Below are 14,614 nucleotides of genomic sequence, written 5' to 3' on the forward strand. Positions count from 1 at the left end.
TATCATGTTGCAACTCACATGGGTTAAGTTCGAGCCCTTGAGGTTGACCTTTCTGAAAGTTCTTTTCAATTGACTGTTCGAAGCCATGCCAGCTGCTGAGATGCACATGGCCTTCCCCTTTACTACCTCAGGTTGACCTTCCCTTTATAGAAACATACGGGTTGACACGTCAACTGTCCCCCCTGAACACGTCTTTTAGGAGGGGCAATGATGCCAGTCAACCACCAAGAAATGGTAGTTTCCTTCCCATGTTAATGTCACGTGCGAGAGGAACTTCTAGCCTGTGGTTCTGGGCAAGCAGATGTTTGATCCTCAGCATTTCCCGGGGTAGTGCCGCACATGACCTTACCTTTGGGAATGGTGATGGGACAGCTCAGGTCACAGTCCTGCTGCAACTGATAGAAAGCCACTTCCTGCAGCCGGGCTCGCTCCAGCTCTGAGAGACTCTGGATGGGGACCGATCGCAGCCGCACGCTGCGGCCCGACATGCTGTTCCAGGTGAAATCACCCTGCAGATCAAGGGGGCAAACATCAGGAGGTCAATGCAGCTCATCTCTGTCCCAGAAACCTCATCCTTTCTCTTGGTCGGTCATAAAGTTAAGCAAACTTTATCTCTGGGTTCCGCAATTGGCTCTCCAGCCCTAAATAAAACCAAATCTACTCTCCGTTAACCATGAATCTTCCCCGTCACTTGTGAACATCAAAATCTCTAGTATCTGCTGGGCCACTTGAACCAATATGATGTTTTACAGGTAGCCAAAGAAAACTACGGGAAAGATACAAGTCACACCAACGACCTTATGAGGGGGTTACCATTTCTGACTCTATTTTATAGAGATAACCCTTGCGCAAACCCGATTTGAACTGCATAAGTCCACTTATACATGGATATTTTTGAGTAACTACAGTACAGTACTATAAGTGTATGTTCTCTTCCTTATAACTTCCTTAATCACATTTTCTTTTCTCTAGCTGACTTTATTGTAAGAATATAGTCTGTAATACATATAACATACAAAATAGGTGTCAATAGACTTTATGTTACTGGTAAGATTTCCAGTCAAGTAGGCTGTTGGTAGTTAAGTTTTTGGGGAGTCAAAAATTAAAATGCACATTTTTGATTGCATGGGGGGCTGGTGTCCCAACTCCCACAAAGTTCAAAGGTAAACTGTATAATACTTAATAATAGAATACATTATCTAATAATACAATCTAGTATATTTGTAACATACAACATGTTATTATCCTATGATAAATACTTATGATACATAATTATAACACATATTTTGGATGCATTGTATTAATATTATAGCAAAATACAGCATATTTAATATAATATGATAGAGATGAAATTGAGCCCTATAGAAGTTAAGTAATTTTTGCCAAATTATAAAACCCATAAGCTTTGGAACCAACCGGAACTCGAGCTAAAAACATGTGTCCTTAAACTCTCTGCTACATTAACCACTAAGTTTCCATTTACAGCACTCTGAGCTATTTCGATCTATAGGTACAGAAATATAATCAATCAGAATGACACATATTTCGAGAGACATCTAAAGCTGAAATACTTCATAGGAAAGAATCAAAGATCTTCCCAATCCTGAGTATGTTCTTGTGTACACATACATCCACAAAGACCAAATAGCTCTGCCCTCAGTGTGGACAGTAAGAATGTGATGTCCGAAGAGATAATACTCCATGATCCTCTGAAACCCAATGTCCCCTTACTGAGGAGGACTTCCTGTGAACCACGGACATCAGCCATGGCACAAGAGCCTTGAACAGGTACCTACGATTTCTTTAACAATCGAAAAATAAAAGGGCCAGGAGGAAGGAGCAGGCGTTGTGGATGTGCGGAACGCTTAGGGAATCCTGCAAGACTGTGCATCCTTATCACTCTTAAAGAAGAGAGACCAGAATGATTGCCCCCGGCAGCTACCAAAACACCTGTGTTCCCTCGCGGTAGCAAATTCCTGCCTAGAGTGTTCACTCCAAGAGTGGATGGCGCTCTGTTAACACATTAAAATTTTTCCTTTGTATGTGGGGTTTCATTTATTTATTCCTTCATTTAACAGATGGAGATATTATACTCGGGTCGGGGCAGACAATAAACAAGGGTATCATGTGTTAAGTATGGTAACTGCTGGGAACGGAACAAAAAGCATGGAAGGGACAGGCAGTGCAAGAGGAGGACAGGGATTTATGTTTTGGAGGTAGCGGCCAGGAAAGACGTCACACGGGAGGCCTCGTCTGAGAAGGAGTGCAAGGAAGTGACGGCGATAATGGTGAAAACTAACAGGAGCCCAGGAGGAGCCAGGGGGCATGATGGGGGATAGTCTAGGCAGGGGAGTGAGTGAGCACATCTAGGCAAACTGGGTAGATTGTCATCATGTTTGATGAACTGAAAAAAAAATCCTTCCATGCACGGTATATTTTGCATTTTTTCTTTCTTTTTTACGGTTTGGGTATAATCGGCCTAAGCAAAAGCTTAGACAGGAGTTGAGGGAGGACTCAGGCCTTGGGTATACCTCTCACTCACACTCTTTAAGCTTAGGGTGCCATGAGCTGGAATACCAGTGAATTGCTCTTTTTCCTCCCAAACGAAAGTTTCAGGTGAGTTGGCAACTTTTATTTTTTTAATTTTTATTTTTGAGAGAAAGAGAGAGCAAGCAAGCATGAGCAGGGGAGGGGGCAGAAAGAGAGAGAGAGAATGAGGGAGACACAGAAGAGAGAATGAGACAGAGAGAGATGGGGAGAGAGAGAGAGAGAGAGAATCTGAAGCAAGCAGGCTCTGGGTACTGGGTTGTCAGCACAGAGCCTGATGCAGGGCTCAAACCCATGAACCATGAGATTGTGACCTGAGCCAAAGTCGGACGCGTAGCTGACTGAGCCACCCAGGTGCCCCCAGATGAGTTGGCAACTTTTAAATATGAAGTTTAGGTAGCTAAGAAAGCCCACTGCTATTTGAAGTGTCAAAGGGGAATTGCATACCTATTCATTAAAAGCACTTAAGAATGTGACCTCCAGTTATCTATAGCAGGGGGTTCTGTAAAAGGGCAGGTAGTAAATATTTCAGGCTTGACAGGCCACGTGGTCTCTGTCAGAACTACTCAAATCTGCCTTTGTGGCAGAAAGCAGCCATAGACAGTCTATAAATGAGTGAATGTGGATGTGTTCCAATGACACTTAATTTATAAAAACAGGTGGAAACCTGCATTCTTCCACTGGGCTGTAGTGTGCCAACCTCTGGACCATAGCTTATGACTGAAATAAACCAATCCCCATAATAAACATTTTATTTTTATTTGCTATGTCCTCCTGGTTAATCAATTCAAACAAAATTTAATGAGCACCTATTACATGCCAAGAACGGTACTAGTCTTGGGATAATCAAAGTGACAGCACAGTCCTTGTTCTTAAGGAGTTAAACTTCAATAGGAAGAGCACAGAGTATCTGTAAAATGCAGAGACTGTCATACTGAAATTAAGCACGGATGCAATGGGGTACGTAGGGGAAAAGGTTTGGACATCTGTGTGGGGGATCAAGGAAAACTTTCTAGAGAAGGGGGTGTTTCAATGGAGACTCAAAAGTTGAGTAAGAGGAGTGAGGGTTTGCTGAGTAGAAATGCGACACTGGAAAAAACAGTGGGTGCCAAGGCAAATGAATTTGAGAGAACAAGCTTGGTTTGGGAAATTACAAGGCTGGAAGGAAGGAAATTGTGGGGGGCGAAGCCATCTAGAAGTCAGGGCCAGATCCTGGAGGGCTTTTACTGCAAGCATTGCAAGGTAGATTGGCCTCTACTCAGAAGTAGGTGTTGGCTAGTCATGAAGGGACCTTGAATGCAAGAGGAGCGTGATCAGATCCACATATGGGAAAGATGACTGGAAACAAATTTCAAAAGAAAGTGAGGGAGGGAGCAAGTCAAAGACACAGAGATGAGCAACGATGTTGGGCTAGGTATGATGCAGATTCAAATCTGAACAAGTAGAGTTAGACTCTCTAAGTCTCTCAGAGATACCTAGAACCTAGACACCTATGTGATTCTTCTTGTGATTTTTTTCCCAACCATTTAAAAATGTAAATACCATTCTTTGCTAGAAGGTGGTACACAAACAGGCAGTGAGCTGGGTTTGGCCCACTGGCTGTAGTTTGCAGATGCCTGATACAAAGAGATTTGGGTCTTTGAATACGCTGTACATATTTATTTAATGTCTACTATCATGTACCAGAGACCCTGTCCTAGGACTCTGCATACATCAGCTAGACTTAGGAAAGCAAGAAATTAGCCTGCTTTATCCACCTTGGTGTCCCCAGTATCCAAGACGGTACCTGGCACATAACTATCACTGCATAAATATTTGCCAGTCTACAGACTAAATGGATCAGGTACATCACGAGTTCAAAAAGAAATAGGAAACTAACTACCCATATGATGCCGTATCTGTGTGGGAGATGTCTTGTGGATTTTAAAACACTGCTAAGAAACAGTCTTTTGAAAGAAAGCCTGTTGATGAGCCAAAAAATGCCAATCTGTGAGAACAGAAAATAAACGTAATAATGTCAGACCCAAAGAATAATGAATCCATGACACCTACACTCACCCATCAGAAGTCTTATGAGCACAAGGAAGGGAACATAAAGGTCGATAACTGCCTTGTGACCCTCATGACAGGCACCCAGAAGAGCGCCAAAGCCCATCCGCACAGCCTACAGTGTGCCTCCGGCTGGTCCTCAACTCTCAAATTGCACTCCAGGTCAGAATGTTTCTTTGGTGATTGTTCGTCTCATAAATGGATGACTCACGTTAAGGCTCTCTGGATCTAGCCTTTTGAGTGGTTGCCACAGGGTTTTTTTTCAGAGTTGAAAGTGGATGCTTTCAAATTTGTTTCGATACCATAAATGTAAGTGAAGTTGGAACTGACCCAATGTTTTTGGATAGACTAAAGGACTTGACAGTTGTAAAAATATCCTTTAAATCTGGCATACTATTGGACAGCATTCAGAAAGGATAACAATGATACAAAAAGATATAGCACAGTGGTTTTTGAGGCCGGTTTTTGCCCCCCTCAGAGAACATTTGGCAATGTCTGGAAACGTTTTTGGCTGCTGTAAGTCTGGGGACGGGTTTGCTACTGGTATCTAGTGGGTAAAGGTCAGGGATATGGTCAACATCCTACAACACACAAGACGGCCCCCCACATTAAAGAAATATCTCACCCCAATGTTCATAGCTATTAACAACCATTGATGAGTTTGATTTCATATCAAATGTGTGTACTATGTATCCTTAAGTATATTATACATTATGATTATTACATATGCCTAGATTTGTGTATTACGTAAATAAACAGAATTATGGAAGCTAGTTAAAACTAGTATTAAGAAATACAAACAGCACAAACCAATTTAAAAGGAACAAACACACACAAAAAAGGTCTCGATGCAACAGAATCTCAATCAACTGGAGAACTCACCAAAAGCATGAACTAAAGAGATTTCCTTCCTACCGGAAGTATATGTCTCCACATTTCGAGAAAAAAAAAAAAAAGTGAAACACAAACTGAAAAACCAACAATCTAATATCTGTAATCTATTCAGAAAGGTCATTCTTTTGAGTTAAACTGCATCTTTACAAACAGACTCGATTTTCCCATGAAATAAAATTGATTGAAATAATTTTGGTTTTGGTCTACACCACATTGTTTTCTTATGTCCTGAGACTAGTCTCTAATTGTGGCATCTCTTTAACCTCATCCAACTGTAAACTTCCAAGGGCTAAGGGAGACAGTGAGGGGTGACTTAGGGCTGTTCAAAACACGACCTGCAGACCGAGGGCAGTGAAATTACCTGGGCAGATGATTCTCGTTAAATATGCGGGTTTCTGGGCTTTAAGGCAGATTTGGGGAATTAGGCTCACAAAGAATGGGGCTCAAACACCTTCATCATGAGCCAGCATCCCCATTTGATCCTTATTTTTGCACAATGAAGGTTGAGACCCACTGGTATGCTGGTAAAGACTTGGGTTCAGAGAGCGATGAGGTCTCTGGCAAGATTCAGAACATCCCTGAGCCTCAGTGTCCTCATCAGTAAGACATAGCAAAGAACAAGACAACTCCCAGGTTTGAAGTGATCATGTGAAACAATGCCAGTGAATTTCTTGGAGAGGGCTTATTCGCTCCCAGCAAGTCCTGAACACGTGGTAATTTAAGTTATAATTAATATTAATCATCAACACTCCAAATTTGCATCTCCTTTTTAAACCTGGCAGTTTTAGTGACACTGAAAACTCTTTCTTTTTTTAATTTTTAAATTTTTTTTAATTTTTGAGAGACAGAGCATGAGCAGGGGAGGGTCAGAGAGAGAGGGAGACACAGAATCTGAAGCAGGCTCCAGGCTCTGAGCTAGCCGTCAGCACAGAGCCTGGAGCCTGTCTTCAGATTCTGTACCTCCCTCTCTCTCTGACCCTCTCCTGCTCACACGCACTCTCTCTCTCTCTCAAAAACAAATAAAAATATTTAAAAAATTAAAAAAGAGAAACGTGCACTGAATTCATGAAGAAACAGTTCCTCTATGTATAAGATGCCTCTTCTAGGTGTTTGTAAGTCAGCCAGCTCAACTGAGACTCCATGTGGGCAAGACCCAGACGAAAAGACCAGATCAGTAAGTTAAGGCCTGAAAAACAGCACGCCATTTGGAAAAACCATACCAGGGGCTGAATTTCTTTCTAAGTGTTTTCTGTTGCGGCCAGCTGTCATTTGTACGGCCAAGGTTCCCAGATAATCGCAATGTGTTGTTGAAACATGGCATAAGTTTAAATACCAGGCTCACGACCAACATTTTTGAAAAGGGCTGCCTAGTTCTTTATAACTCCAAAATAAACACATCACCAATGACAAGGAACCCCCTTCTTCACGAGCTTCCGGGCAAAGCTGAGTGTATTTGCGTAGCTGTCACATTGCTGTTTGGACTCTTAAAAAGAGGTTATTCCTTTAGGAATGCAACAGAATAACATTCACTTTCTTCTTCTCTTGATTCGTCAGCCACTTCTTCTCAACAGATCTTTAAGAACATTTAACACTGCTACTACATTGGACATAACTTTTATGTTTTACTGATCGATTCTGGTCTGTTTTTTAAAAGAAGGTATTTTAGAAAATTCTGAACAGTTGGTAGGTATGGCAGTCCATTTGTTTTTACCATTGCTTTGGTATAGATAGCAGCTATTTATTGCTACACGAGTAGTGTTAAAATATGTCACCATAGCATAATGGAAATGTACACTTAACTCATCCAACAAGTACTTAGTGAGCACCTTCTACAGGCCAGGCAGTGTTCTAGGTCCTGTGGATTCGCTGGTGAATAAAACAAAGCATGCTGCATTCAACAACCTTCTAGGTTAGTGAAGGAAACTGATAAGGACCAAACATAATACATGAGTAAATTACATCACAACTTACAAGGTGATAAATACTAGGAGAAAACGAAGGTAGAGCAGGGTAAGAGGAATCAGGAGTGCTGGGGGTGGGGAGAGGGTTTGGTTTCCAGAGCAGTCTTATTGAGATGGGCTATTGGAGTCAACCCTCAAGTATGGAGGTAAGGTGATGAGCCGGGCAGATCCCAGGAGATGAGAATCCCAGGCAGAGATGAACTGACACAAAGGCAGTTGGGGTAGTGGCTAAAAGCACAGGCTGGCAAGCTAGGCTGCCGGGTCTTTCATTCTAGGCCTGCCTCTTTCCAGTTATGTGGCTTTTAGCAAGCTATTTTCTCTCCTGTGCTTTGTTTTCCTAATCTATGACATGGGGGTGATGGCTAGCCAGGGTTAGGCAAACAAGTGCCTGTGGACCAAGTCCTGCCTCCTGATTGCTTTTGTAAATACAGTTTTATTGGAACACACCTGCACTCATGCACTCAGCTATTGTCTTATTGCTGCTTTCATGAGCCTGTAAAGCTGAAACTATTTACTATCCAGCCATTTACAGAATAGGTTCGCGGACTCCTGGACTACACTAAAAGTAAAGGCACATCTATGATGAGGATTTTTCTTTAGAGTCAACAGTTTCCTCCTCTCCTAAGATTTTCTCTGGGCAACATCCCAAAGAGCCTATAAAGAACTCACACAACATAGTAAGAACTGGGGATATTGGAAAGTATGTAAAAGTCAGGGTAACATAAAAATGGTTATCTGCAAATGGCCTGTTCATCTAAATTATTGATAAACCAACGAAGGAGAAATGAACATCGTCAAGCCCAAGGCTGTGCTAACACCATTCAAACAAAACAAAACAAAAAGAAAAAAACCCCAGAAAGTCACACATGTCTTGTTTCCCGTGGAAAGAACCTTTCCAGTTTTTAGTATAGAGGGGAAACAGTGACATACTCAAAGTCCCCAAAGGCAAAAACATGAGAACAAAATGCCAACTTCATTTCTGTGTATCCCTAGTTGGATCATGGACTTGTCTACCCACCACCAACTTAATTTTAAGTTGCGCTTGAATCATGGATGGAGAGGAGATAAATCAGCCCACACAGATCCCAACTTTCATGGGTGTGGAAAATGGAAATGCTTGCAAGAATTGGAAACTTCTCAATGACAGGGCCAGCAGCTGGTGGATTTGCTCATCTTACAACAGCTCTAAGGACCATGTTACCATTATTATTCTCATACTTCAGATGAGGAAACCTAGGCACAAGTCTTATGTAACTTGTCAAGATCGCACACCCAGTGAGTGGTGGAGTTGGGATCTGAAGCCAGGCTGTGGGTTCCACAATCTAGATCCCGAAGCACTATACATACTTCATCACATTTCATGATAAATCAGTCCAAACCCCTGCCTTTACAAAGGAGAAAAGAAAGGTTCAAGGAAGTCGGATGATTCCTACAGAAGCAGAGTGGAATCTGGGATGCAAGGGTCACATTCTGCCTCTTTCCCCACCAGGTCTTTTCCTTATGAGACACAGCCTTATAGTAAGGAGAGCCAGACAGTGTTCAAAAATCCAGGAGCTTAGGGGTTTCCCCTTTTGTGAAACAGAGCACATTAGATTTATTATTAGCCTTAGCTAATGCCGAAGTTGTTCTCCAAAGCCCTTATTTATCATATCCCCAGGAGCTAAAATGTTACGCCAAGTTCAAGAAGTCCAGAGGAGAAAGTAAGCCACTTTATTCTTTCAGAACTCAAAACAGCCCGTACCGAATCTTCTGCAGAAAGCGGCCCAGTGATGCTGTTGCATTTCATCGTGGCATGCGCCTCTCTGCTCCTGGTTGCTCATTTCAAGCTGCTCTACCGTTATCAACCAATCTAAAAATTACATTCTCATAAATCTCCCCTGGCACAGATAGTATTTAGCTGTCGCACATCTCAGACACTGATCCATCCCCTTTTCTTCCCAAATCACAAGATAGATGTGGAAGAATCACAACATTTTATCACAATAATCTCAAAAAGACGTTTCTGTTCCTTGCTTACCCATAAATTCTATTCAGCCGTGTCTTTGCTGTCCTAATTTAACAGAACTAAGCTTGGAGTAGGAACTGGAGTCTGGTTTTTTTTTTTTAATTATTCTTTTGGTGAAAAATGGATCCTGCAATGGAAGATTACATCGAGTGTCTGAGAAAAGATCCATCTGGCATAGCTGTGACTCTCCGGATCCTCTTTGTTGTGAGAGACCTTTGCTACCTTTGGGCCCAAAAAATGCAATCTTCTCATTGGACCATTGAGAAGTTCCTGTCCCTTTGGGACAGAGGCAGGCTGTGTCACTAAGCGTGTGAGTGACTCAGTGTGTGTGTGTGTGTGTGTGTGTGTGTGTGTGTGTGTGAGCCGAAGAGGGGGAGAGGGACAAAAAGAATGCAGAGAAATTGAAAGTGGATTTCCTGATTTTTTTATTTTAATAAGGCTATTTTGAAGAGATATTCTGGAGTTAGGAAAGGATTCTTCTTTTAACAAAATCCTCTTTTCCACAGGGATCTACAAATGGTAATTGGATTGTAACTGTGCAAACTGTCCTTATTAGGAATCAACCAAAGAATGTTGGAAGGCTCGGGCAAAACCCCCGAGAGCATGATAAAGCACATAGGGCACTTTCTTTGTTTAGGACAAATTCTCAATTCTTAAATTATATTTTAAAACCACTGGCTTGTTCATTTTTCTAACACTAGGAAGAAAAAACATTTAAAAAGGAAACGATTTCTTTCTCTTTTATACTGAAGTGTAACACATGCTCTGAATTTTATGCTCTTAGCAGAACAACAGTCCTTGAGAAGTTGCTCATTTCCTGAACAGAGGGTGTGGAGGGCTGTGTGGATGTAACCACGTGGCCATGTTTAAGAGGGTGCAGGTGGCAGTTGGGGCTGGTAATGGGAGATCCATGAAGAGTAGAAAGAAAAGGAAAGAATAAAAACCTGTCCCGATCACTAATTATCTTGATCTCCAAGTATACCACATGGCACTGAAGCAAACACAATTCAAAAAGACATTTTTGTTTTCCAGTCAATATGACGTTATAGTTCTCTTGGGGTCTCAAGTGAATTCCGACAAAAGAATCGCTGTGATTATAACTGACAAAAAGATGATTTCATGGAAGATCTTACTCAAACCATAGAGATTTGGTTTTTTTTTTTTTTGCTAGGATTCTGTGAGTTAATCATCACTTGATATAAGCCACACACAGCTTCTGTTGCTGCTGGGATTTATTTAGCAAGAGAAAGGAATTTAAAAACAATAAAATACATCAGATGGTTTTCTTTACTGGAACAATTATGCGGAAAGAGAAGTTCAGAGTCAAGATATACCTGTTCCTGCATATCCCTCCACCTCCACTTCCCCCAACACTCAGATGCTGAAAACAGTCATCATTCTGGAAGATACTGAACATGAATCATGCAATCTGGACCCTCACTAATGGAATTTAGACCCTCGTTTAAGTTTATTTAATGTAATACTTCGCATGAAATTGATGAGTATGCAATTCACTTGTCTTGGTTAGGCATGGAGTTCTCAATGTGAGCTTGACTAAGGGCTGGACATTTTCCTAAGCATTTTATTAACTGCTAAAAGAATTATAAGCCATGGGTTACATCACATCCCATATTACAGATGAGGAAACAGAAGTTCAGAGGGGTTATGTGCTTTGCCCAAAGATTCACAGCTTCTCAGTACTACCCTGTGAGCGGCAACCATCATGAGGCTTATAGATTAACTGGAAGACAAAGCCCCAGTCCACAGCCGGCACCCGTCAGGCCATGTCTTAACCTTCTAATGAGATCGAGACACAGCAATTTAATGAGAATGATTACCAAAGACTGGAGTGGCGTGTTAAATCAATTCTTTAATGGGGTCATACACTGTCAGGTCAACCAATGTTTCATAAGAAAGTGACTGTATCTTTAAGAGTGGAACCAAGTTTGGCCTGGAGAGGCTATGCAGATCAAGGAAGAAGTTGTGTTTCTGGCATTCTTGGGGAAAATGCATTCAAGACAGAAAAACAAAGGGCAGAGGTAAAGAATCTCCTTTTTATGTAAATATCAACACTTTAAGTAAAACCAGTAAGAGAACCAATACGAGGCCCAATGTTACCCAAACAGCCTGAGAAATAAATATCAGGAAGCAATTAAAAGGTCCAATCCATGAGAGAGCTTGCTAACCAGAAAAATGCCTAGAACCAACTGTAATCTTTTCTCCATTTGACTCTTCACTAGCTGAGAGTACAAAGCATCAACTAATAGCTTCAGAATCTATGCCGTTAAGTATTCACTCCACCTTCTTCGTTGGCTCTTATTATTTCTATTCATAACGTTGGGGACATTTTGCACATTCAGGGCAAAAGTATTATAGAACCACTACGTCAAACTTTTGGGGTGAACACATTTCTGATGACAACACTCTTGCTTAAAACCCTTTGATGTTTCCTCTTTAGCTCCTGGACAAAGCCCACATCCACTGCCATGGGTGTTGATTTAAATGGAATAAAATCAAGTGGTCGCTGCATAATAACAAATGATATCAAGAAGGATAAGAAGAGGAATTTATTGAGCATGTATTAAGTACTAAGCACTTGTCATGCATTGTCACGTGTCATGCATTCTCTCCCTCCCACAACTCCATTTTACAGAGTGGGCGATGGAGGCACAGAAACAGGAAAAGACTGACGGACTGCTCACAGACTCTCTTTCTCTTGGGCACTCCGCTACACTACACTCTGCTGCCTCCTCTGCGGGTAGTAGCGGGCATATGATTAAGCTCTAGCCAATGGACTATGGGAGAAAGTGATAGGCTTCACTTCGGGCCCTGACCGGTAAAGCCTGGAGACAAGAGTTCTCAAACCATACTTCTCAACAGTCATGGCCTAGCACCCCTGCCCTTTGATTACGGCTGGCCTTGTGATTTGCCTTAACCAATCGAACGTGGTAGAAATAATGTGGAGACCATTCTGGACCAAAGATTTAATAAGGCCTGGCAATATCTGCTTTTGTGTCCTTGGGACCCTTGAACTACCATGCCTGGCTACTGGACTAGAGAGGCAGTGTGGAGAGAGATGGGCAGAGGTCACATGGAGAGAGAGGAATGCTTTGCAGTCCCAGTGGCTCCGTTAAATCCAACCTCCAGCCAACCTCCGAGTTGAATAAAGCCTCATGAGTGACCACGGTCAAGGCCAGCAGAAATGTCCAGCTGAGCACAACTCAGATGGCAGAACCATGAGCAATAAAGTGGTTGTTGTTTAAGCACTAAGGTTTGGGGTGGTCGTTATGCAGCCACAGACATCTGAATCTACATCTTCTTGTGTTGAGGGGAGCAGACCCCAGGTCCTTGAATCCCTGCTTGGAGCGTAGCTATCCCACTGGCCGTGGACACTGTGACAACAACATGAGTGAGGAGTAAACTTGTGCAGTGGGATTTTAAGAGAAATGTGATGCAGCTACCCTCACCTTTCTTAACTTCCTCTGTACACAAAGGTAACAAATCGGAACAGCCTCAGTGTGGAGTCCTAGCCCCTTGGACATCTCCCGTACTTCTCGGCACAGAACCACATAACAGCCCATTCCTTGATTTTCTACATTTTCACATGGTAAGAAAGTAGTTGGTCAACTGGATGATAAAATAAAAACTAATTGTTATAAATCATCTTGCAGGATATGTAGACAGTCTTTCATGAGCAAGAAGGTAAATATATGTCTAATGGCATCCTTCAGTTTTTAAAGAATATATAGTCAACATTTAGAAACAGGTGATACTTTTATCCTTCAGAATTATGACCTACTATGATAAAATGGCATAGTGAAATTTCATTTAGGTCACATTTGTGACTGATACAGTAGTGATTTCATTGGTCCAATTAACCTCTCTTGACCAATACCATAGAATTGGCAATTATGGTCTTAACATTTTTTCTGAGTATACATAAAAAATGCAAATTGTGAGGGACATTTCAGTCTTTCTGCTACCTTAATGAACGCAATGAAAATGTGGTATCTTTTAGTTTAATTATCCATCAGATTCTACCTTTGGATGGATCAGAGCTTGCAGAAGTGAGGTGACAAGTCCAGAAGGAGCCCTCTCCATTCTCTTGCTGTTGTCACGAGCTGCCTTAACCATAGCTATCTGTCCTCTCCCCACGCCCCAGCACTAGACCTTGGTCTGATTTCTAGCATCCTTCTGCTACTACTGTGACCCGTTTGCAGGGAGATCCTTCAGATCTAAGAATCTACCATCAAAGCCAAAGCCAGGTATTAGGTAACTGGAAAGTTACTCAAGGCTACGGATCTGAAAGAGTCAAAACCGTAATAAAGAACATCTAACATTTAGTCAGTGCTTATAGCCTCCAGCAGATACTGGCTGTGCTCTAGAGGCATGTACCTAGGAGTTTCCCTGTTTTGTATACAAGAAAACAGAGACCGAGGGTGCTTAAGTAACTTGCACAACTGGGGAGTAAGCAGTTCAAACTCAGGCTGTGTTTCCAAATGCCATGGGTTTAACCCTCAGGCTATATCACAGCAAGCCAGTGACCTTTTTTTTTTTTCCAATGAATCCCTTATGGACTGAGTGCCCAAAGCCCTGATGATGGGAGGCACAGAAATGTGCATGAACAGAACCAGCGTAGCAGGAGGAAACAGAACAGAAAGCTGATGAGACCAGTACCTCCGGGAATAAGGGGAGGGGCTGTGTTTGTTTTAAGGGAAGAGGAGCAGGCATTTTAGAAAATCTCAGGAGTGTCATATCACACACCAGTAGGAACACGCACTTCATGATTTGGGGTCGAGGTGGAACATGAGGAAAGGGGCATTTGAGGAAAGTTGATTGAGGCAGAGTGGTGCAGAACAGATAGGAAGGGGATAGTGAGAGTGTTATGCCCAGATCATAATATTGTCCCCAAAAACCAGAGACCACCGGGGAGACTGAGTCACGCATGCAAAAGCAAAGAGCTTTATTACGGGCTCAAGCTCGGGCTCACAGACTTTCCCAGCGCCGTAGATTCGTGCTGAGAGCTCCGAGAGCTCCGAACAAGGGCTGAGCAGGGTTTTTATGGGTTTTGGGAAGGGGGCGCTACAGGAAATTGTGACACAGGTGCAGTGATCCAATCATTATCGCATAACAGCATTGGCTGCAACTTTAACCATAC

The 14,614-nt window shown here is 42.2% G+C and overlaps 1 protein-coding gene across 2 annotated transcripts in view; it reads right to left on the bottom strand.

The window, feature by feature from the left end:
- Positions 1-14,614, bottom strand: part of ARHGAP6 (Rho GTPase activating protein 6) — a 454,057-nt gene that overhangs the window by 73,570 nt on the left and 365,873 nt on the right. For both annotated transcript variants that reach the window (XM_029930914.1, XM_029930915.1), the window contains exon 2: positions 350-509. In XM_029930914.1, the coding sequence (XP_029786774.1) occupies positions 350-509 (160 nt within the window). The remainder of the gene's footprint in view (positions 1-349; positions 510-14,614) is intronic.

The sequence above is a fragment of the Suricata suricatta genome, chromosome X (genome assembly GCF_006229205.1).
Source record: "Suricata suricatta isolate VVHF042 chromosome X, meerkat_22Aug2017_6uvM2_HiC, whole genome shotgun sequence".
NCBI lineage: Eukaryota > Metazoa > Chordata > Mammalia > Carnivora > Herpestidae > Suricata > Suricata suricatta.